Source organism: Bombus vosnesenskii, unplaced genomic scaffold, assembly GCF_011952255.1.
Source record: "Bombus vosnesenskii isolate JDL3184/JDL3185 unplaced genomic scaffold, Bvos_JDL3184-5_v1.1 scf7180000014105, whole genome shotgun sequence".
In the NCBI taxonomy this organism is placed as follows: domain Eukaryota; kingdom Metazoa; phylum Arthropoda; class Insecta; order Hymenoptera; family Apidae; genus Bombus; species Bombus vosnesenskii.
This window is the reverse complement of record NW_022883371.1, coordinates 950,297-975,438: the sequence shown is the minus strand read 5'-3', so window position 1 is coordinate 975,438 and position 25,142 is coordinate 950,297. Positions and strand designations below refer to the sequence as shown.

Genomic DNA, 25,142 nt, shown 5'->3' with positions numbered 1-25,142 from the left:
GCAAAACGTATTACGCTCCTTAATAGATCAATTTGTCCAAAGAACCATATATGATTGGATTATAAATAAAGTGAATAAATAAATATATTTTAACTGATATTTTTAATTTTGTTTAATTATATCAATTCTTATAAATTTTTTATGCATATTGTTTGGTAATTACTATGCTAATGAGTATTATCTACGTGTATAGATTTGAACGTAGTGAAAACGTTCTGATGAAATACATTCATTGAAAAACAAGATCTGGTATTCTGTCATTGTTCTGTCGATAAGATAGACAAATTCTTGATCAGAAAGAAGAAGATGTACCGTAGAAGAATATAAGCTGTGGTCAATTGATCGAACGATTGGTGATCGAGTGCTTTTGCTGTTCGGTAAGTGTGAATGTGTGTTGTATCAACGACGATTATTGTGCAAGTACCGAGTACTTGTCGAAACACGAAAGCTGAAAGTCGATAGTAATCCACGGTTCAGGAGAGTGGTATAAGGTAACGGTCCCTTGCTGCTTTCGTCATGTTGTCAAAATTGATGAGGAAGACAAAGTTGACGGGAGATGCTCACTGATATGGAGGTTGTTGAGAATTCCCTGGTCCGCGGGCCGCCTCTACTTGAAAGGTTTCCCGGAAGTTTTCACACGAGAAACACGCAAAAAGGTGTAAGTCGTCAGGCAACTATCGGCTGTCCTGTCGGCTTCCTGAAATTTTAACATCGGTATCACCTGATTCCCGACTTGACTTGCTCATTTCTTTTCCGCTGTTAAGTCTGTTATTTCTAGGTTACGCTTTTTACAACGATCTGCACCATTACAATAATAACTATTTACATTATTTACAGGTCCATTGAGGTGTTCCCGCGGGATTTGGCGAGCTGGCGAAGCCAGGACGTGACATCGTACACTCGTCATTCTCGGAGGATACCGCAACACGTATCAAAATCAATGATACCCTCGCTGCGCGAGGACAATATTTCGCGATGTTCTCGGTGTCTAATTTATGCACTGAAATATTGAGGAACAGGAGTAAAAGTTATACAGCTGCCCATATACATGCAGAATGTAGCAATTTAGCTAATGACAATGGATGTCCACCATCTCTTAGTAAATTATTGGATGAACTGTTAAATCCTAGTAAAGATATTGGTGATAGAGAAACTATCAACTGGTGTAAATGGTTAATAGCTAGTGGTCATACTCCGGAGAAGTTTGCTAAAACAGGTACGCCATGTGTATTTTATTTTCTTAAACTGCACAGTACGGAAACTTTTTAAATCCGACCATATTCTAGCCCACAAGTTAAATGAATTGATCATTGTCAGTATTATCACATTAATCATATTTTTGACAAATATAGATATATTTTATGCAATGTGTTTGATATTTTTGCATATTTATATATTGCACTATGTTATGATTATACTATATACAGTTGCTTCAAATATTATTCATGAAACATGTTTTTAAAAGATTTGTTACTTTATTAAATATATTGTATATATAAATACATATTATATATTGTTATAAATAATATTTAATTTAAATGTTTAAACTATTGAAAAAGCAATATATAGAATTTATCTTTAAGATAAATTTAATCTAAGATAACTTAATAACTACTGCAATATAGTCTGATCATTGTTTGATACTTTTAAATAATATGCTTTGTTATGAGCATTATTTTGAAGTCTGTGATATAAGTATAGTGCAATTTGCGTATTTGGCAGCAGCAAGATTACCAGTCAAATATATATTTATATAAATTGCTATATTTATGAAAATATAGGTGCATGAATGATCTTAATACATGACAGAGTAAAGTTTATAAAATGTAACAAATACTTTGGTCAAAACAAAAATTGCCTAAATCAATAATAATAATTTCAGAACAATATTAAGTACTAGAAAGTTTTTAACCTAATTAAGAAAATTATATTTTTCAGTAATGTAGTTATGCAAGTTTAAAACCTTTATAATCTTTAAAAACATACATATTGAAACATACATTTATAAAACATATATTGGGTTAAATTTTCATCCATCCAAATCAAATATTTATAAACATTTCAGTGAGAATGTATGATAATGCTACAACATGTGGACTGGTTTGGACACCTAATTTTGTAGCATATCGTTGTCGTACATGTGGTATATCACCATGTATGTCCTTATGTACAGAATGTTTCAAAAAAGGCAATCACTATGGCCATGATTTCAATATGTTTTTAAGTCAAGCAGGTGGTGCTTGTGATTGTGGTGACTCATCCGTTATGAAGGAATCAGGGTAACAATTTTATCAAATAAAATCGCTTGATATTTAAGAAAAGAATGATATCTAATAAAATTGTTGTCCTAGATTTTGTGATAGACATGGTCCAAAGGCCGCTGTTGATAAGTCAGCTGCTCCGTCAAATTTAATGTGTGTGGCAGAAGCAATGATGCCTAGAATAATTCTTCGCCTTATACAACACTTACGCGAGAATTGGTATATCATATATCTTTCTATTTAATTATTAGAAATATAAAAAATGTATAATGTGTGGAAATATTTTATTTAATATAGTACTGTGGGTCGACGAAATTATGAAGCTGCAATTCAAGATGCAGATGAATATCTAACAATGCTCATTGATTTCAATAAAATGGGTGCATTAATGAGGCATGTTATGACATCAGCTCTTACCAATCCACAAAAGTATAGAAGTCTTATGGATCCTACTGTATCAACTGGAGAACCAGAATATGATAGCTATTGCCAAGATAGTAACGAAATATATCAAAATGCAGTAAGGTCTTTGCCAAATCCAGAGCCACCTGATGAATATAAAGGTAAATTTTTTCTTTTAATGTATATCTACAGTTGTAGCAGAATATATTTACAATAAATACTATATTGTTTTAGAGTGTGCATCACTACAAGAACATTTACAGCATACTACTTTCTTAGAAGAATTAATGTTTTGGACAGTAGCTTATCAATTTCCACAGAAATTAGTTTGTTTGCTATTAAATATGTTACCGGATCCAGAATATAAAGAAGCACTTACTCGTGCATTTGTATTACATTACAGTAGAGTTTCAATGATGCTTGAACGTTCAACAGATCCAGATACTTTAAGCAACAAGGTGGTCCATGTCAGTGTACAGGTAGGTATTATCCAAGAATAACATTATATTTATAATAAAGAAAGTGCTTGATGTGTTTGTGCTTTATATTTCAGCTATTCAGTAATGAAAGTTTAGCATTGAAAATGGTAGATCAATTAAAGTTGTTGCATGTTATGGTAATAGCTTTAAAGTACATGATGAGTAAGATATTGATTCAAAACACTTTACATGGTGGGTAATATTTGTACAAGTTCTATTAAACTTTCGATATTTGTTTATTAACATTAAATATAATTTCTTATTTTTTTAGATCCAGATAAAAATTTTCATTATGTAGTAGACTGTGAACGACAAGTAATGAAGGAACACTGTTATTGGCCTATTGTATCAGATTTAAATAATGTTCTTTCACATAAGCCTATAGCTGTTAGATTTATGAGCGATGATACACTTTTAGAAATGTGGTTCGATTTCCTATCTATGTTTCAAGGTATTATTTAACTTTTGTACAATTGTAATTATAGTTACTTTTACACATAACAAAATACTTTTGAAATACTAATAAAATATTTTGTTGTGCTTATTCCTAGGAATGAACGTGAATCAACGAGAATTAAATCAACATGTTGAATATGAATCTAATACGTACTATGCTGCATTTAGTGCTGAGTTAGAAGCTAGTGCATATCCCATGTGGGCTTTAGTTTCTCATTTACGTGGTCCTGAAAGTGCTGCTCTTACTCGTAGGGTGCTATCATTTTGTCTCACGGCATTACAAGATTGGTTAGACGCCATAAATTTCACTCATCCAAATGTGGTAAGTAATTAAATGTTTATTTTGTAATAACATATTTTCTATTTTTCCTAATATGCAATTAATTAGTTGAATTAAGGTATCGATACTATTATAGCCCTTCTTTTTGTTACAGAGTGACAGTTTACAAGTATCATTTCATCTACCATTGCATCGGTACTTTGCTGTGTTTATGTGCCAAGCTGTGCGTCAACAAGGAGCTACCCTAAATGATTTATTACCTCCTACTGATATGTTACATCTTCTAATGATGCATCCTTTACGAGTTCAGGTAAGCACTTTTCTCTACTTCCTAGTATATTCTTTCAATGTAGTTATGATGTGCATGTACAGCATTTTAAATAGAACTAAAATAATATTTGAAAATATCTATAAAGGATCATATTTTCTGCAGACATTATTATTTCGAATGTCATTGAGTATTTTTAGTAGAATTTTATTATGACGATATGTTTATACGATATATATGGATATCGGTTAGTTTTTTTCGGATAGTTATTTTATTTAATAAATCAAAATAATATCAAAAAATACTTTGAGCAACGAGTAGGTTTACATTAAGTTATTTCAATAGCATAATATTAAAGAAAATCTATGAATTTCCTATTTAAACAATAAAATATAATTCCTTATAAAGTAGCAAGTATCATTATTGAAAGTCTTATTGGAATTAGGAGTGTAAGAAAATACAAAAGGAATTTAACTTTTGTGATATGTTGTTTTAAAAGAGTTATACATGCTAAGATGGCACAAAAAACAATTGTTTAATGGAGAATTGTTTCTAAAAAAAGGGAGTTATTACTGATATATAATCAATTTTATAAATCACACTTATCAGACTTAAATGTAAATTAATGAAAGACATATGAAAGTAGAAATAAAACACAAAAGATAGTTACGAACTATATCTTAGTAATACGCGTATAAATTACATTCATACTACTCTTATTTCATTTGGAGCATCGATAACTGTATCTGCAGAAGAAGATAAATCAACTTGTAAATGTTTACTAAAATCATACGTAATCAATCTCATTGCTACAAATCCACCCGATCCTGGTCGGCCTTTGTGAAAAATTCCGGCACCTGCAATTGGAACTGGTGGATTTGATTCTACTGGTTGAATATCAATGAATGGTATTGTGTTTTGAGCAACGTCTTTTTTTTGATCGCTTGGTGCAAAATTCAGGTATTGGAATGGTTTCGAGTCTGGTAGTGCTAGAAGAGGTAATCGAGTTGGTATATCAGGATTCTCAAATGTCACTTCAGTTCTGCAAATAATTATAATGCTAGATAAGCAAACACACATTTACAAGTATACAAAAATATGTACAAGACATGTGCAGATTTTACCTATTGGTTCTATCATGACTGATCCAGAAACTCCTTTCTAGCGGTTTTATTAATTTCCCAGTCGTGAAATTAAAAGATGTCATTCTTGCTTCTAAGTTTAATCGTGAACCAATCATTCGGAACTTGAGTCCTGAAAAATAGGTATTATAAGCGTGATATTTAAAAAGGGATATGAAAGAAACATAAATTTACACATAAATATACCTGTCAAAAGCAAATTGTCATCAAGGACTAGATCATCTAAATCTAACCCCCTTTTTTCCCATGATAATGTGTGATAGTCAACGCCATTTTTAACATTGTTATCTAATACACTGAACTCTTCTATTGGTTTCCACCATATAGAGGATTTATTAATGTATCCATGTGGCATCAATTCACCTTCCTGTATCTGCATATGTATTATTTGCTTCACTTTCTTGAATCGGATGCCCGTCACGACTCTGTAACAAATAATATTATTATTAATTATGAAAGCAGTGACATCTTAAGAGTCTTCCTAAAATACCTGCCATAGCCAGTCACTTACTTATTGTTTGCTACATCAGATACAACTTCCCTTAAGCTAAAGTATCGATCAGAGTTTATATTATTGTCATCACAGTAACAAAAACAATAGCTACAGTGCCAGAATAACCAACGCCACCAGCTATCTACTTTGGTTGTTCCTCTCTTGCAAGTATCTTTTTGTCCGAACAGTCGACCATTTTCATATTCTATGTATTCGTATCTTCGATCACTTTCCTGTATCTGAAATAATTTGTAAACACTTCACATACATTCTTATTATATAACATCTGAACGCAGAAAAAATTTTCAATTTACCGAAGGACAAATCCACATATCAGAATCAATATATTCGCATTTTAGTATTCGACCGTTACATTTGCGCTGTTGGGAGCAAAATTGATTTTTGTAACATCCATGAACTTTCGAATATTCGTAATAAGCACAATTTTCTCTGCAACTCGAGTCCTTGTTTAAGTCCACTTCGTTCACGATATATCCTTGGAACAACTGTGTTAATTTGGTGTATGTTTCATCTGTAACAATTGTTTCAGTTATATTTGTTACACATGTTACACGCGAAAGTAGGAAAATATACCTAATTTATGTGATCTCGCATCACATCTCCAGAGTTGTCGTGGAGCAAACGCCATGGCTGTTTTAACAGCCCGCAGAGTTTCCATCGTTCTCGTCTCATACTGTTGCTTCACCACTTCCATTTCTTCAGTGAAATTAGTACCTACGTCAAGTTTATTATAATTAGAAAGCGAATTTTTCAATAATAATATACTATATTAGATGCAGCATACTTTTCTTTAAATAATAAGCGATCAGAATATTTTTTTTAAATATGATAAAATCGTGCTTGTGAACTGTATACTATAGCATAAAATTTTTAAATATAGTTACAAAAGTTGGAGAAGAAAATAACAAGTTATGCAATATACAGATAACAGTCACTGCACCATACCTGGGTTATAAAGCCGCAGCAGCTTATAAGAGAATTGGATCATACCATAACCCTTGATTTCCGTTAGGGTTACCGTTGTATATAAATTATAGAGCAATTGCTGAAGCGACTGATTTTCATTACAAATTTGCGAAGCTGCTTCCTAGTGAGAAACAAATAGAAAAAGAAAATACAAAACCTGTCCATATTGAACAATAAATTCTTAAATCTTTGAATTGCTAATTATCAAAGAAGAACGTTCGCTACTTCGTTGATCATCAGAATTGGAAGTTCTTTACAACTCGTTTATTTATTTTTGTACCTGATAAGCCGAAACGAACAATTTTTCGTGCACTATCAGGTCACCGATTCGAGTGAGGGCGCGTACAATTGACGCATTCGGATCGTGTAGAATTATATCCCAGAAATCGCTCAGCTTCGGTATATCAAGAGGAATCTTTCTGCCGGCTATCTCCTCTTGCATCGTTCGAAAAACTTGGTACAGACCATCTATTCTTTTTAGTTCGTTTTCTGTTCGAGCCCATAACCAAATAGAACTCAATGCATTTAAATTTTCATAACCATTGGTTGAGAAGTTTCGTTCTAGTTCATCGCCGAATTTCTTGAAACTTTTTATGAGCCATAGGTACTTTCCACCATCTTCAAACTCGTGGAGCCTTGAGTGAAACAAATCTCTCTCTAATGTTTTCTCCAATTGCAACAATTTATTTCGCATTTCGTCGATCAATGTTGTATCATATTTTATACTCAATGTTCCCCATATCATGCAGAAAAACAGAAAGCATACATGGATGTTTCGTATCTTCATTTTGTAAGTCTATTTATTTGATTCTTGAAGGGTTAAATTTTTCAATATATATATATATATATATATATATATATATATATATATATATATATATATAGATGAACCTGTGCATAAGGACTTATATTTGATCCATTAGAGTATTTAATATCTGTATGGAAATATAAGATTGAAATTCGTGCTAAAAGAAATTGTTTCAATGCACAATCGTTTAATAAGTTAAATATTTCAGTCAAGAGTATTTTGCAGACATAAATAGTCTGGTGTACACTCTTCTTACTTGTTAATCAATTAGTTAATTAGTATATTTTGTGATTCATTCCGTGTCGTGCGTCATATTGCTGATCCACAGTAACCATAGTAAATAAAGATACATTTGTATTCACTTCTTAAACAAGTTGTACATGAATGAAAATTCAGTTGACAAAATTCTATAGTACCGTAACTTCTTATAATTATCGTTTACGAATTGGTATGTAAATATCGTACTTCCTCCTCTAGTCCCCTGTTGTTTTTCATATCAAAAATGTTATTGATGGTGAGTCATGTTTAACAATACGGAATTAAATAGTGTGACATAGCTGTCATTACTTTGACCTTACTTAAAAGTCTACTACAATTCAAGTTTCTCACGGTTCGGAATAAATCAATCGTATAATGCAGAACGAGATTCCTCGTACAATTTGAAAAAAATACCAAAATAAAACACTATTCATAATACGTAACGGCTATGGAATCTCTGACACTAAGACGTCGTATGTTTATAACAACATTTCATAATACTGTGTGTTTATGCGAAATGTACACATAGATTGCTAAACGCTAAGCTCAATGGTAAGAGTCGAATGTACCGATTACATTGACAATTAGATACGTCAATAATTGGATTAGAATCATATCGCGCGTTTTGTTTGCGGAAAAATTACTAAGATATATAACATCTCGAAGATTCGTTTTCGATTGATAATACTTTTTTATCTCCAGTAGGTCACGTTTAATTCATATAAACGTGAGTCACATCCGCGTGTAGCTATTAGCTCTTCCGGTGATTCAGACAATTTCGACAATAATCGATCGATATTTTGAGCGCCTGCCCTTTCATTTCGATATAGGTAATAAGTTTCTCATATCGTTGTGATGTCTTATATAGAAATCTTTAAGAAGCGATACTTGTTTGTTCGGAAAAAATGAGTCGGTAATCATATTTGTCCAAATTTATAATAATTAAAAATTTATAAAAATCGGTTTCACTGTATTAAAAATAGCCTCTCTTAAAGTTTTGTCGTATCTATCGTAATCTTATTACATGTGCATATCCCTATTTAAAACGTGATTGTTTTTAATATCGGTTGATTTAAGTTAGTCATTTCTGTAATATTTCTTTCTTTATTATTTATTTTTAATCCTCCGGAAATCGCAGTTGATCTAACAGATACGTGTTAAATCTAATTCTAAATATTTTTAAAAATTGTTCATTCTTTGCAATTAAATTAGTAATAATTAGTAATTATTAGTAAATATATCTATATATTATGTTTTGTATTAATTTTAGTATAATTAAAGACTTTATATGTTTATACAGTTCCTTTGTCAAAAATAAGCATTACAGCATAGATTTACTTTGTCCCTCAGATATATAGTAACCTTTGATGGGATTTTTACGATTGCGTCTTCCGCACAGTTAAATAAATAGAGATATCTTATGATATTCGTTGACGCTACATTGACAACTATCGTAACAAGTCACGAATTATATCTAATATTTATTGTTATCGAATTACAAACAGATCGATTTCGAAGGTGAAGGTTAAATTATTTTCATACATATTTTATTCGCAGATATATCAATAAATACCTTTTTAACCATGTACAAATGTGAAATATTATGTGACGATTTTAAAACGTACAAATATTGTTTCAACGTGACGCATTTGTATTTACATACAGCACAAATCCTGCGTGCAAGTATTCAAGACGACACGACAGAACGATGTGAGAAACTTTAAGGTGGTACTGTTATTCGGACAGAATATCTAAGAACGAAATCCCCTAACGTTCTTATATTCTGTAAAATATATACTACACTTGACTAGCATCACACTATTTACTGATAACTCAAAAATAATATTCGATTTAATCTTAACATTACTTTTTCCAATGGCTCTATTCTATTAACGAATGGAAAGTAACGTTTGAAAGTTATATAGGCCGTGAAAGGTTAGCATGATTAATTGAAGCGTTTCGACCGTAATAAGCAAAAGCATTGAAATCTAGTAAACTATTAAAAAATCTTATATTATCCTTTTTTTTTAAATACTTGGATTATTAATTCTATGTTGTTTAGAAATGTTTCACTGTATATATCGTTGCACAAACATTCGCTCAACAGTAGTCTTTTATAGTTGGAAAGTAATTGATAGTCGTGTTTTTTATACGACGAAAATATACCTCCGAAACAAACACTTTTCCTCGTATGCACAGGCTCTACTAAGAACTTTACGTTATTGTTCCCGTCATTTGACTCTCTGTGTTCCTCCCCTCTCGAGTTGGGATCGTTCGAGGCTTAATGGTGTTACATATTTCTGCGCATGCTCCTCTTCATTCTCCCTCTCTCTTCATACTTCGTACTCAAGTCATTTGTACAAACTGCATCATTGTTGTTCCAACAGAAATGTTGCATTTCGTTCTTTTGCTCTTTATTGGACATTGAATGATTGATTTAATAAAACTTTTTTTGTAAAATGCACTCGTTGGCAGAGTAGACTTAAAATTTCTAAGTTTTTGTTGTAACGATCACGTTACAATTCTTTGATAATTATTTTTGATAATACAAAATTGGAGAGAATATAGCTTACGCAAGAGTTTGTTAGATAATTAAACAAATCATTGTCTATTTTCCCTATATCATTAACTTTGTTAAGTTTATTCTATATTCTTTTTACCGATTTCTTTAAAAAGATAAAAATATATATAGTACACGAAATAAAAGATTGTTCGGATAATAAACAATAGCAAAGTTATTGCAGTGTTATCTATGTTCGTACCGAGTGTGTAATTTGAATAGGTACAGATTGTCGGATGTCATTTGATCACTATGATATTCTCCCGTATGTAATACCCCTTGATAGTCACGATTAACTAATTTCTAACAGTACATTAACGGATATTCGAATCGCCAAAATATTAAATACTTCAAAATTTATTCCATTTCATATAATCTAAAAAAATTATCTTACAAATTCATGAAGTTGAAGGAAATTTTTATTTTTCTAAGTTTTTAGAAAACACATTTAAAATACATATGTTCCCACTATTACGCGTCATTTTTCTTTATTGAAAATGTGTTTAAAAATCTACAAAAACTTACTTGCATTTGGTTTGCCAATAATATGAGAACGCTTCTGCTAAGAATCTCGTCGGGAGAAGGAACAAAAAGCCGATGAATGCTTTTCAAAAGATCAGGGAGAGCATCCGATCTCGAGGAAACGCACGTTCTCGCGAAATCTTCTAATGTGTACCTCTCGTATCTGTTAGGCGCTTTCGAATACAAATGGAAGACATTGTATAAATCGTTGATTTTCCCAACGAATTGATCAATCATACGTAACTTTTGATCAAGCCTTTCTTGTAACGGCATCTCAGTTAAAAGTTTAGCTACAATGCTGTCCAAACGCATATCTATCTGTTCTTGAAAAGTATCAATCTGTTGCGATATTTTCGATATACGATTCTTTAATTCTTTCTCCATTCTGTGAATAAATGGCAAATTGTTGTCATACTCAGAATCTTTTGGACGTATGAAGTCCCATGATTCGAAAATGTCTATCACCACCTCATGTCCAAATTTTATTAAATCTTTTACATCGACATAACCAAATTCAAAACTATATGTAAATCGTTCTGCGCATAAGATACAAATAAAAATAATCTTTAAATTAATTGTAGCCATTTTTTTAATTCAATGACAACTGAATCAAGAGGAAATTAATTTGCACAAATAACACTGATCCGATCTTGTTCTTCTTTCTTCCTTTATCATTTGATTATAGAATTGTTTTCTTTATTGTCACAAGTTTTAAAGCTATACTGATTATGAGGATGGAATCAAGTTTTCGGAAAATTGCTGAAGAATTAATCACACTGACACGAGGAAGAGCTCTTAGTCAGCTCTTCGAACGCTATAAATGTCCCCTCTTTGTTCATTGATCGTAGAATCGCTAGGAACAGTACGAACTGACAACACAGCAGTTGAAAGTTGGAATTCTTTCCAGTGACGGGATTGGTTGATTAAGTGGGGGATTTACCATAGTCTACGAATCATGTATTCTATGGGAACCCGTCTTTTTTATATTTAAATTTCAAATGTTTCGTACGTTACATGTTAACAATATCATGTGCATAAAGCAAATGATAAATATATATGAATATACATGACAATTATGACAAATAAATTTAAATCTTTGTACAAATTTATTATAAGTAATGGATCACATATAGACATTTTGATGTCTTCTACATGCTTAGAACTTCTTTTTTATTTCAACAGCATACCTGAACATTTCATGTTAAATAAAATTTCATTAATGTTAGAAAAATTTGTATTTCATTTATTTAACGTTATGTATCATATTTAACAATTATTAAAGTAACTGAAATTATAGAAAACGAAACTCTTTTCAGTACCGTTAGCTCTTTTACGCATCTTGCATAGGTTAAAAAATAATACCTTCAGCTATGGAATGAAATAATTTCTCAATAAATACCTTTCTTTCAAACTTAGTTTTTATACTATTTCATGTTGTGCTACATTATATATTATATATCTTATGCTGCTGTAATATATTGTTAGCTATTAAAATAATGAAAATTAAGACAATGAATTTTTGTTTAGGTTGCGTTTTATGAAATTTTAAATGGATTGTGGGTGCGTAATGGTCTCCAAATAAAAGGTCAAATTATGACATACATACAGTGCAATTTTTGTAACTCGATGGTAGATGCAGATCTTTATCTACTTCAAGTTTGTGCAACAAAGCTACAACCAGATGTTTTTCTAAAAACAATCGTTAAAAAGTAATTTTCAGTATCTTATTAAACATATATTTATATTATACATACCCTTTAAATTACAGTTATATTTGTCAATAATTTTATTCCATTAGGTTTCATATAAAACAAGAGATGAGTCTTTGTTTGTATAGAACTCAAAATGAATACATGGATGGAGAACATGACACACCAATGTTAGAAAGTTTTTTAACATTTCTAGCTATATTGGTTAATGTTCGGACAAATTTAGGCAAGTTCTTCATACCATTTTCTTAAGTTCACTAATAACATATGGAATCTACATACATATATGTATATAAAAAATACGATCTTGTTATAGGTTTATCTGACCCTGAAATGTCCCGCCTAGAAATGGTTACTTTATTATCTATGGGAGATAAAACCCATAGTCAATTAATGGAGTTAATGCCCGAACGTTCTGGTAGTACCCAAAATAGAGATTTCGAATCTGTATTATCTGATGTATGTTTTATATTTCTTTAAATAGAATACAATTTTTTTTTATAAGTACAAATTGTAAAATATGATTTACAGGTTGCAGTGTACAGAGCACCTAATCTTGAAGCTAGTGGAAATATGCAGCAAGGAATGTATGGTCCAAAACCACGTCTAGTTTGGGAAGAATTATTTGATCCTTTACATGTTTTATTAAGAGCAGCACAAAAAGGAGATTTCCAGATGGCAATGGATCGCTTTACTGAATAGTAAATAAACTACATTTGAAAAAATAATTTAAAAAAACATAAAAACGTTGTACTACAGTTCTTTTAATATATATAAAATTATTGGTTTATTTTAATTTTCATAATTTTGTCTAGTTTTTTCATTAAATATTTTGTAAATATTTCAGTGTAAAACAATCAGGAAAATTGAAAAATAGTGCAATTCCATGGCCACCATTTAGGCATCCTGCTCCTGTTTCACCAGCATATGATGATCCACGAATTGTACTACGATCAAGAGTTTTTCATGCTATGATTTTAATAATTTTATATAAGGCTGTGTATGGACACAACATATCAGAGCATGTAATGGCACTGACTATTTACTTATTAGAAATGGCAGTAATTACTGCAGAAATACCTGATAAATCTGTAAGTAACTAATTATAACAGAATTACAGAATTATAAAATAATAATACTATTTCTTTTCATGTTTATCAGATGAATCCTTTGTGTCAATATAGTAGTAGTGACGAATCATCTCGTATAATAAAAGATATGGATCTAGGTGGTTGGTACAAAAGTGATGATTTATCAGAAAATTTGAGGACAGTGATACCTCAAGTCATCCTGATCCAAGAGTCGGAGCCAAGTAATTCAGATAGTGAGTAAAGCTATCATTAAATTACAATGGGTTACATTTTGCTACATATTTTTTATACATTTACGACATTTACCATTTTTTTTAGGTGATTTTGAGTGGGAAATTCAAGGTGAAATGGCTGAGGTTGGAACTTCACTCATGATAAATGATGCAACAGATGAGGGTTCCTTAGAAGTTTTAGCTCTTCCATCTTTAGATACTATTACTAATGACACTGGGTTACAGATTGCTGTGAATGCTTCTTTACCTGCTTTACCTCAACCAAATGGTATGTTTTGTTTCTGTTTTTTCATATATTTTAAGTAATCATATGAAACACACTAGTTAAAAATGTTGAGGTTATTCGGTATGTAAACAGAGAAAACACGTGGATAAATTGTAAGGTAGAAAAATATATTTAAATAGAAGTGTAATAAGTAAAATACAATTTGAGCTGGTCCAGATCCGCACGCTGGCTGTGTTATCTAATAACTGAAAAACCCCGAAGCCAACGTCGCCTGTCTACTGTTTATGGCCTGACTTCGTCGCAGTCTTTTGTCTACGCGCTGTCGATGGCTTCAGTGCTTGAGAAAAAAGAAAGACCAGATGTAGAGTTTTCTTAGAAGTGGTAACCACTTCAACACCCTCCCTAAAACTCTACATCCCTACAAACAATTATCTCAAATTTACAAATTATCTCTTAATATTTTCTAACTTTTGTCGTAAATATCTGAAAATTAATTTGTCAATGCCTTCTCAAGTACATTTGCCAGCCGCCTTTCTCTTTTCCATACAAATTAATTTATTACACAAAAAAAACTAGAAGACTAAACAGATCATGTAGAGTTTTTCCTCTTTTTTTTTTTTTGAGAAGTAATAATCACTTTGACACCCTCCCTAAAAATTCTACATGTTTACAAACAATTACCTCTTAATATCTTTTTTACTTTTCAAACCGAACTTTTTCCTTAAATATTCAAATCTCGGTTTTGGCAACGCCTTTGTACATATATCTGCCAATTGCTCTTCGCTTTTTATATACGTTATATCAATTTCGCCTCTATTGTATAAATCTCACAAGAAATGATATTTTACGTCAATATGCTTACTTCTTTGATGGAATTCTGGATTCTTAATTAATTTCACGGCACTAGTATTGTCTACACATAGCATATACTTAAGGATCTCTAATTTACATTCAAGAAATATTTTCTTTAGCCACATAATTTCTTTCGCTCCTGAGGCTGCACTGACATATTCAGCTTCGGTCGTAGATAGAGCTATACATTGTTGTCGCTTACATTGCCATGTGATGGCCGCATTCGCATACTTACATACAACGCCTGATGTCGACTTTCTTGTTTCTTTGTCGCCTGCATAGTCAGCGTCGCTAAAGGTTTCGAGACTGCCTGCTTTTGTATATAAGAGTCCCATGTCTGCGGTCCCTTTTATGTAGCGCAAAATTCGTTTGACTAATTTCCATTGATACTGGTTTGGATTCTCTAAGTGTCTCGCCGCTATATTTATTGCAAAACTAATATCTGGCCTACTTACGGTTTGTAAAAACATTAAGTTCCCTACGGCTTCTCTGTATGGTGCGTTACAATCATTATCGCCTATGTTACTTTCGTTCCAATTAGTCTCGATAGGTGTAGAAACACTGTTTGCCTCATTCATATTAAATTTTTCCAATATGTTTTCGATATACCTACTCTGATGAATGAACATTGAACCATCTTCTAATCTATTAATTTCAAGTCCAAGAAAACTCTTTACTTCTTTCGAACTCGTAATTTTGAATTCTTTATTTAAATCATCGAAGAATTTATCAATTAAAGATTCGTCTGAAGCTGCTACCAGTCCATCGTCTACGTATATGGTCATCAACATTAATTTGTCGTCTTCTGTATAAATATAAAAACAAGGATCTGCATTACTCTGATAAAATTTTAAGTTCGAGATAAATTTTGTGAAACGTTCTGTCCAACATCTTGGAGACTGCTTTAAGCCATATAGGCTTTTTAGCAATTTACAAACCCGATTTGTACCATCATCATAACCTTTAGGTTGTTTCATATAAATATCTTCTTTCAGACTTCCATATAAGAATGCGGTTTTAATGTCGAACTGTCCGAGGTGTAAATTATTTTTGGCTGCAATACTGAGCATTAATCTAATTGTGTCAAATCGAGCAACGGGACTATATGTTTCCTTATAATCTATGCCTTCTTTCTGTGAACACCCTTTTATTACAAGTCGCGCTTTGTATCGCTCCGAGTTGTCCGGATTTAGCTTTATCGTTAAAACCCACCTATTGCTAAGTACCTTCTGATCTTTAGGTTTTTCTACAAGTATCCACGTCTTATTTTCATGGTGCGATTTCATTTCATCATTCATAGCTGTTTCCCATAACTCTTTCTTTTCGGATCTCATCGCTTCGTTAAAATCCACCGGTAATTTTTCCGCTACGTACGTTACTGGGTTACCATAAAAATCGGTTCGTTTGATCTTATCTGTATCTCTCAATTGTCTCACATTGTCGCTAGTTCCATGAGGTTGTTTTTCATGTTCACTCTCTGCACTTTCATACGTACATGCTTTATCGCTCTGTGCACTCACATCTTCGCGCTCGACAATTTTCGGTAAACTTAATTTTACGAATTTCGCATTTTCTAGTTCAGGCTTAAATATTACGTCACGGCTTAATATTACATTTTTTACTGTTGGCACGTACACTCGATACCCTCGTCCGTCATCTAAATAGCCTACCAAATATCCTTTGTTAGCCTTTTTGTCAAGTTTTGTCCTTTTCTCCGCAGGTATGTGAGCAAAGCACTCAGTACCGAAAACCCTAAACTTTTCTAAATTCGGCGGTTTCCCGTACCACAGTTCATATGGTGTTTTCTTATCTTGCCTTGTCGGCCCCGTCTTATTTATGACATGTACTGCTGTGTTCATGGCTTCGGCCCATAAGAACAGCGGTAGATTTGGTTTCAAATATAGCATCGACCGACCTGCCTCTACTATTGTTCTATTTTCCCTTTCTGCGACACCATTCTGTTCAGGAGTGTATGGGACGTTAATCGTGTGCTTAATTCCCTGACTTCCTAAAAATTCTTTGACTTCTTTATTTTGGAATTCTTTCCCTCCATCACTATGAATTTCTTTAATTTTATCCTTAAATTGATTTTCAACTTCTAGGCAAAAGGTTTTTAGTTTTTCAATTACTTCTGACTTACGTCGTAAGAAGTAAATCTTTGTGAATTTTGAAAAGTCATCTTTAAATGTCAGAAAATACAGTTTCTTGCCTAATGACTCGACTTCCATAGGTCCACATACATCCGTATAAATAATTTCGCGAGGTTTAGTCGCCCGATTGATTTTCTCGTGAAAACTCGATCTATGCTGTTTCCCGTACGCGCAACCTTCACAGAAAAAGTTATTATCCTCTACAACTTTCATATTTGAATTCTTTAAGAATTCTTTAACATGTCTGATGTTCTGATGACATAGCCGTTCGTGCCATAACTGCAATGTGTCCGCGTTTGACTCCGCTCTATTGCTAAAATTACAAACTGACGGTATGATAACTCGCATATCTACTTTATACAAATTTCCGATAACAGAACCTCTTGCTATTATTTTCTGATTTTGTAAAAATATGCAATTGGTCCCTTCCTTTGAAATACAAAAATCTATGCCCCTTCTTGCGACAGATCTAATCGAAAACAGATTTCTTTTCATACCTGGTACGTATAGAACATCGTTCATTATACATATTACCCATTTGCCGTCCACAAAAGTCTCTACTCTGATTTTTCCTTTGCCGCACGCATCCATGAACGTACGCCGATCTCTATCTTCACCGTGTTATCGAATTCTTCGAAAGCGCTGAACCATTCCCGTCGTCCTGTCATGTGATCCGTAGCTCCTGAGTCGATTATCCAAACATCAGGGTTTGCCGTTTGTATCGCTGAGGTACTTCCTAATAGACCAATTCCGCTGTGATCCCGATTTTGGTTTCTAGGTTCCTAGTTGTCTCTACTGTTGCTTCTTTTGTTATTTTTAAAACAGTTTTTGCTGGTGTGGCCTTTCCTTTTGCATATAAAGCATCTAAAGCAATCCTTCTTTAGATGGCCAACTTTTCCACAGTTAAAGCAACTTGGTCCTTGTTTCTCGTATTCACGTTTACTTGACTGCTTCTGCTGTTCCCTTTTATAATTATTACCTTTTGTTACCAGTGCCACCGATGTTTCCTGGTCGTCTTTCTTCCATCTAATTTCTTCTGTCATCAGCCTGGTACTAAGCCTGTCTAAGGTCTTCTTTTCTTCTTCCACGGAATCCCACGCACTGTGAAAATGATCGAATTTGTTTGGTAACACCGATAAAATGCGTGTTATCAGCATTTTCTCGCCAATTTCACTCCCAAGGGCTTTCATCTTCGCCGCTATGAGTTCCAACTTTGATAGGTTGTAAGAGACATTTTCAGATTCTTCCCATTTAAAATCGAAGAACTGCTTCTGGACCATATTTAAATTCTCATCCGACTTCATGTCATATACTGTATTCAGCTTTTTCCACATTTCATGTGCTGTCGTGCAACATAAAAGAAGATCCAACGGTTTCTTTCCTACTGAGGTCACGATTAATTTTCTCGCTAATCGATCTGCTTTCAAAAATCTTCCACGAGCGATTTCTTTCTCCGCGCTGTTACCTGGATGACACAAATTCCCTTCACACACGTTGATCAGGTCGTCATCTTCCTCCAAAAGTGTACGCATAACAAAACGCCACTGGAGCCAATTTTCTTCGCCGCGTAACATCTCGACCTTCGCACTTGCTGATTCCATTTTAGCACTATCCCTTATTTTACTAAGCACAACACTTTAACAATTTATTCACTTCACGTTGCTACCTTGCAATTTACAGCCCTGGGCCCATAACCTGTTGAGGTTATTCGGTGTGTAAACAGAGAAAACACGTGGATAAATTGTAAGGTAGAAAAATATATTTAAATAGAAGTGTAATAAGTAAAATACAATTTGAGCTGGTCCAGATCCGCACGCTGGCTGTGTTACCTAATAACTGAAAAACCCCGAAGCCAACGTCGCCTGTCTATTGTTTATGGCCTGACTTCGTCGCAGTCTTTTGTCTACGCGCTGTCGATGGCTTCAGTGCTTGAGAAAACTAAGAAAGACCAGATGTAGAGTTTTCTTAGAAGTGGTAACCACTTCAACAAAAAACAAGTTGTAAATTAAATATTTGTGCATTGATAAACTAATTCCATTTTTATAAGTTTTGTAAATTTTATGTATATATTAAAAACAAACAATCCTTTAATGTTCCTCTACATAAAATTCTTAATCTGTGTTAGTATAGGGTACAATATATATCATATTTTATACATATATTATACTGTATGTTCTTAACTATAAAATGGATACTTTGGTGTTGATTAAATCTATTATATAATATCGCAATGATGTCTTATTCTTTTCTTAATTATTTTATAGACCAATTTCAAATAACTTTTGTACCTGAAGATGGAATTGTTACTATATCAGAAGCTAATAGTGAAGATGATTTAATACCTCTACAAAGAGCTTTGCCATCAACCACCGAAGAATCCATGGCCCTTGCCATTGAATCACCTCCTTTACTAAACAGTATGTTACTTAATCTTATCACCTTAACCATAGTTATATCCTTCTTATCAATGTTATGCATTCTGTACTGTCGCAAAATATGTATATACTCTGCTTTCTTCTATGTTAATCATATAAAAAAGACACTAATTTTATATAGAAAAAGACACTAAAACGAATATCTTCTAATTAATATCGTTTTATATTAGAACATGTTTTCATAATCTTGTATTCTTTTTTCAATCTCTATTAACTATATACAGATATTGGTGGTCAACCTGCATTGCCACCTACACCTCAACGGCCTGCTGTTATGGCTGGTAATGAAATAGTTGCTGCACCCACAGTGTACTCAAGACTGAGTAATTCTAGAGTAACAACAACAGAAATTGTTCCATCTACATCAAGTTCATATAAACATTTCAAAAGAAGAGATGCTCAGGTAATGATTTACGTATATTCTAGTAAATCAATTGTTATATTTATTAATTTATTATTTTATAAATTTTTTTCTGTTTAGGGTGGATCATTACAATCACAAACTGTAAAAGTAAACGAGAGTATAATCACATTATTGTTAAAATTGCATTCACAGTTGTCAGGTATTCCAGATAGTTATAACCCTGAACAAATTGCAATGTCAGATAATGAAGCTAGTAGCAGTTCAACCATAGAACCAACAGAATCGCGAATTGGTGATGGTCCGTTCTTTATCGCGCAAATACTGAACAAAATTACAAATTTAGATCCTATGTGCAAAGATGCTATAAATGAAGCTAGGAACAAATTATGGCCAAGTATGCAGGAAAGCGAAGATAAACAGCGAGAGAAAGAAGATCGAGAAAGAGAAGAAAGACGAAGACGGGCGAAAGAAAGACAGCAAAAATTAATGGCAGAATTTGCCAATAAACGAAAGCAATTCATGGAAAAAGCAATGGAAACAGGTAAAATATAAAGGATAAAATATGTATATAAGATATAATGAATTTGATGTGCTGTATGTAAACAAAATGTAAATAAAAATTATAATGTTTTGTTTAGATGAAGCAGGGGTATCGGGTATGGATTGGGATCAAAAAGATAATGCGACTAAACTAACTAGCAAAAAAGAATACGATTGCGTTATTTGCAGTCAGAGTAGTCCTAGTACTGAAGATAATCCTATGGGTCTTGTTGTATTAGTTCAAGTAATTAAATTCGTACAATTTTATTCATATAATTTCATTTTTATTGACTACTTACTTAATTCTATATAAATTCTATTCTTAGGGGACAAGTGTGATTGGTCATGAACGACAGCAACCAGATAGATTGCTTTTACCTACTTCTGATGATGATCCGCCTATACCAAAGTGTGATACACGTGGTGCCTATTTTGACCGTAGAATGGATGCAATGGACCGACATTTTGATACTGTAAATATTTAACATATAATATCCATTGAATACAGTAAAACAATTTGTATACATTCTTATTGGTGTTTTACAGATTTCGTTGCTGTTATCCGTTAATCTAGGTTGGGAAGGTGGTGTATATGTGCAAACGTGTGGACATCATTTACATTTAGATTGTTTATTGCCATATGTAAAGTCTTTGGGTCACCAACAAAGGCAGCTTTCTCTTGCTGTAGATAGTGGCGAATATCTATGTCCACTTTGTCGACAGTTAGCTAATTGTTTTCTTCCACTTTCTCCTCAATTGGGGAAGCGTGGAACAATCGTCCGATCTCCTTACGTCCCTTTCACTACACTACTCCCAGAGATAAATAATCTTCTAAAAGAGGTACAACGAAACCCATCAACAGTAAGTATCTCAAAAATTTTGTTTACTTGCAGCTTTATATGTTCTTTGCAATTAACAACATATACATTCTTTATAGAGACGAACATTTTTGTCTGAAGCAATGCGTAAAGCAGTACAGGATATGACAAGATGCACAAATTCTAAGTGTCAACAACAACATAGTTACAAGAGTTTGTTCGTTTTCATAACTTCTATAGCACGAACTAATTTTGAAATTGAACTTGTTCAACGTGGTGGATCATTATGTATTCCACCACCTACTACGATACCTTTAAGGCCAAAACGTGATTGCATTGGTACATTTATTTTATTGTTGATGATAGTTAAAAATAACTATGATTGTAGATTTTACATCAATAACATTTTCTTTCAAGTTGCACTTCTTGATGTTCTGGCAAAAAATGCACGTCTATGTATGATTTGGCCGGTACAACACACATGGCAACAATTATCTGGTTTGCCTCCAGAGCCTGCAACTCCACTCGCATTAACATTACACGAGGGAGAAGTCCCCTTACTTCTCAGAGATCCGACTGCTCTTCTTATACAGTTTATATTATTGTTACCTTTGCATGCCGATCAAGGTAAGTAAATAACTTCATTTGTAAATATTTTAGTGATTTCATAAAATTTAATTATTTATTTTCAGCGTATTTCTCTAGTGTAGTAAAAGTAATATACAACTTATTGTACTATCAAGTTATAATACAAATAAGCGGTGGTCTCACACAAGCAGAGAGAAATACATTTTTAGGAGATACATTTTTAAGAGAATGCATCGAGCGCGGTCCTATATCTTCTGAAACTATATTCTGCAAAATCATTGAATATTTCAATAATAGCCCACTCTACCATTCAGATACTGTTTTATATGATCCATCTACTTCATCGTGTACACCATATGCACGAGATAAAATGCACAGTATCGAACAACAGGTAGGTATAAATTAGTTAACATAATTCATAATTTTCTTGTTTTCTTTTTAAGATACTTTGTCACATACATAATTATATCATTTCAGATACAATTTATGTGTTTACCATTTTTACGAGTAGCTGCATTGCTCCGTTATCATTTATATGAGGAACCATTACCTATAATTAGATCACCACAAACTGAATTTGCGAGATTAGTTCGTTATTTGGAATTAGTTACAGAAAATATGGATTGGAACATGTTTAACTCTGCTGTAGCTCTGAACTGGCAAGATAGCGAAACTAGTATATCGGTGCCCCGTATGTGGTGTGATCAATTCCTTGCTTTTGTAAATCAAAGCGATGCAGGCAGGTATTTAATTATGGAACAGCATGTGTCGTGGCAAGTACCCAAGTTACTGAGCCTTCCAAGGGAATATGAGAAGATTTTCACAGTATGAATATATATAATTAATTATAGTTTATATATCATTTTATACTTGAATATTAAAACCTTATAAATGATTATTCATTTTTAGTATTATCATGGAAGACAGTGTCGTCAAGGTCATTCAATTCCTCAGGAGATTAGTATCTGTTTATTGTGTGGTGCCATCGTTTGTTTAAAACAAAATCGCAAGCAGTGGAATGTATGCGAGGTTGTTCAAGTAAGTACTTTATCTATATATATATATGTTTTCCTTTGTATGAGCATAAAAATATATGAGTTATATAAACATAATTCTTCCTTGGTTTATAGCATTCGATAGATTGTGGAGGTGGAACTGGTATATATTTGGTGGTAACATCAACCTATATTGTAGTAATTCGTGGTCAACGTGTCTGTTTATGGGGATCTTTATATCTCGATGATTTTGAGGAAGAAGATAGAGATCTGAAGTAAGAGCCTCACTTTAATATCAGATAAGATATTGAAAAATTGCAATCTATTTCTTAATACATTTATATTGGAATTTTTGTTATATTATTTTACCTCTCTAGAGATATATCAATATTATACTGCATTTATTAATTTCTTTTTATAGACGCGGGAAACCTCTGTACCTAAATCAAGATAGGTACCAATTGTTAGAACAGCAATGGCTAGCGCATAGGTTTGACCATACGAAAAAAACATGGGTATGGCATCGTGACATACTGTAACATTTTACAGTGTTGAAAAGTACTTACTCTAAAATGAGTAGAAGACTTTCAACAGGTTTATTTCCATACAATGCCTCGCCAAGAAATAACATCGCTTTAAGAATTAACAGATTGCTCTAATATACTTTATGGATAATTATATTTATTATGATGCAATGAGTAAGTAGACATAATATTGAATGAAAGTATTACGAGAAAAAAATGAGGTGAGAGCTGAATTATTATTGTTTATAGTCATAATACATGAAAGATTATATCCGAAGAAATTTATGTTTTGAATTACACATTGTACATTCTATTTAAGTATATACATATAAATTATGTCCTAATAAAAAAAATACTTTTTAGTGTGTAGCATTTGTACTTAAGACACGAGAAATATTCAATTCTTTTAATCGAAATTTCGGTTACGCTAAGAATTAGATAAATTATATCATTGAAGATAAATATCATTATTGATGAAATCATAATTTTGTCTGTTAAGGAGGATTGAATTTATTGTGTGCTTCTTTTTAATGTAGGGAAAATATGGAAAGAAAATCCGTTATATCCTATAATTTATTATCATAATTACTCTGTTAATTACAAAAAAATCTTGATTCAAAATTTTCTTTGCATCCGGATTATTCAGAAATAGAATATTTTATAATTCATTAATAAATCAAGAAAAATACTAAGGATTATATTAGATCTACAATCTATAAACATGACAAAATCAAAGACTGAAGTCTTTATAAGAACTTTATCTCTGAATAAATTTAATAACAAGCTCGAATTTAAATCCCTATATAATTTTGTTGCAACTCATAACACGTTTTATTCTGATTCTAAATTTATATAAGCAAGGTAGAAGTATTGATCATGCATGAATTTTTAATTAGAAGGTAAAGGGGTAATTGTCATGTTAAATTGGCGGAGATGTTAAGAAATAATTTTCTAGAATGACACATTAACTGTAACAAGAACGGCATGCAAATTATGTTTGGAATATTAAATTAACACGTGTTTTTATTGTTAAAAGATCCTGTGTCAGCAATGTAGTAGTAAGTGAGATTGTTATTAACACCATAAACGATATTGTAAAACCTTCTCTTGTAAAAATAGTTTTTGTTCTAATTTAATAATGTGAATTTTTCGCAACAGTTCATGAGAAACTATAGGAAATCCTTCACCTATCAGTGAACTCGAGATTCAAACAATATTTGATGCATTATTTTTCTGTATGCATATTTATGGGCTGTGTATATGAACCTATAAACTCATTTTATTGAACGAACTATTTATCTACTCGCTGATTTTTTTTCGCACCGGTGCATAAATGCTAAGTAATTGTACTGTGGCAATTAAGTTGTTATTGTTTTTGAAGAAGCAATTTATATGCACACATTTAACTAAAAACTGATCTTAAATCTTTGTTAGCATACATTTCGATTTTTAATAAATTAGTATTTATGACAAAAAAGTTTTCCATTTGAGACTTCAATTTTTGTGAAACTATGATTACACAGGCAAAAAATTGCTTCTTCCAAATTATAGATCACTGTAAATGTGTAATAATGATAGGACGCCACATAGTAGAATTACTGGTTAACTCAAGATGATCTGTACATAGTTAATTATTTTTACGAATGTCCGCTTATAATGTTAAAAATTTGCGAATAATACATTAAGAAGTGCTAAAAAATA

The 25,142-nt window shown here is 32.3% G+C and overlaps 2 protein-coding genes across 12 annotated transcripts; one reads left to right on the top strand and one right to left on the bottom strand.

The window, feature by feature from the left end:
- Positions 1-210: 210 nt before the first annotated feature.
- LOC117239579 (E3 ubiquitin-protein ligase Ubr3) lies at positions 211-25,126 on the top strand. 9 transcript variants are annotated; one of them, XM_033505274.1, is made up of 31 exons: positions 211-377; positions 478-763; positions 838-1,216; positions 2,066-2,279; positions 2,352-2,480; positions 2,559-2,824; positions 2,898-3,142; positions 3,217-3,334; positions 3,414-3,593; positions 3,694-3,920; positions 4,033-4,188; positions 12,444-12,625; positions 12,715-12,851; positions 12,942-13,084; positions 13,157-13,326; positions 13,473-13,716; positions 13,787-13,949; positions 14,035-14,217; positions 19,442-19,594; positions 19,837-20,015; positions 20,094-20,517; positions 20,615-20,760; positions 20,843-20,989; positions 21,063-21,377; positions 21,454-21,673; positions 21,752-21,961; positions 22,027-22,313; positions 22,400-22,747; positions 22,832-22,960; positions 23,053-23,192; positions 23,339-23,456. In XM_033505274.1, exons 3-31 carry the CDS (start codon positions 976-978, stop codon positions 23,454-23,456), a joined length of 5,814 nt encoding a protein of 1,937 aa, XP_033361165.1. In that variant the 5' UTR covers positions 211-377; positions 478-763; positions 838-975. The 9 variants fall into 9 exon arrangements, with proteins under 9 accessions (XP_033361165.1, XP_033361161.1, XP_033361164.1 ...); XM_033505270.1 differs by lacking the exon at positions 478-763; XM_033505273.1 differs by having other exon boundaries at positions 211-491.
- On the bottom strand, positions 4,810-11,763 carry LOC117239581. 3 transcript variants are annotated; one of them, XM_033505277.1, is made up of 9 exons: positions 10,001-10,173; positions 7,049-7,578; positions 6,748-6,889; positions 6,376-6,516; positions 6,096-6,313; positions 5,800-6,020; positions 5,475-5,713; positions 5,271-5,400; positions 4,810-5,188 (listed from the first exon to the last, which is right to left on the bottom strand). In XM_033505277.1, the coding sequence occupies exons 2-9, from the start codon at positions 7,553-7,555 to the stop codon at positions 4,852-4,854; spliced, it is 1,935 nt and encodes a 644-aa protein (XP_033361168.1). In that variant the 5' UTR covers positions 7,556-7,578; positions 10,001-10,173; the 3' UTR covers positions 4,810-4,851. The 3 variants fall into 3 exon arrangements, with proteins under 3 accessions (XP_033361168.1, XP_033361169.1, XP_033361167.1); XM_033505278.1 differs by lacking the exon at positions 10,001-10,173 and adding an exon at positions 9,870-9,994 and having other exon boundaries at positions 7,049-7,564; XM_033505276.1 differs by lacking the exons at positions 7,049-7,578; positions 10,001-10,173 and adding an exon at positions 10,920-11,763.
- Positions 25,127-25,142: the final 16 nt, after the last annotated feature.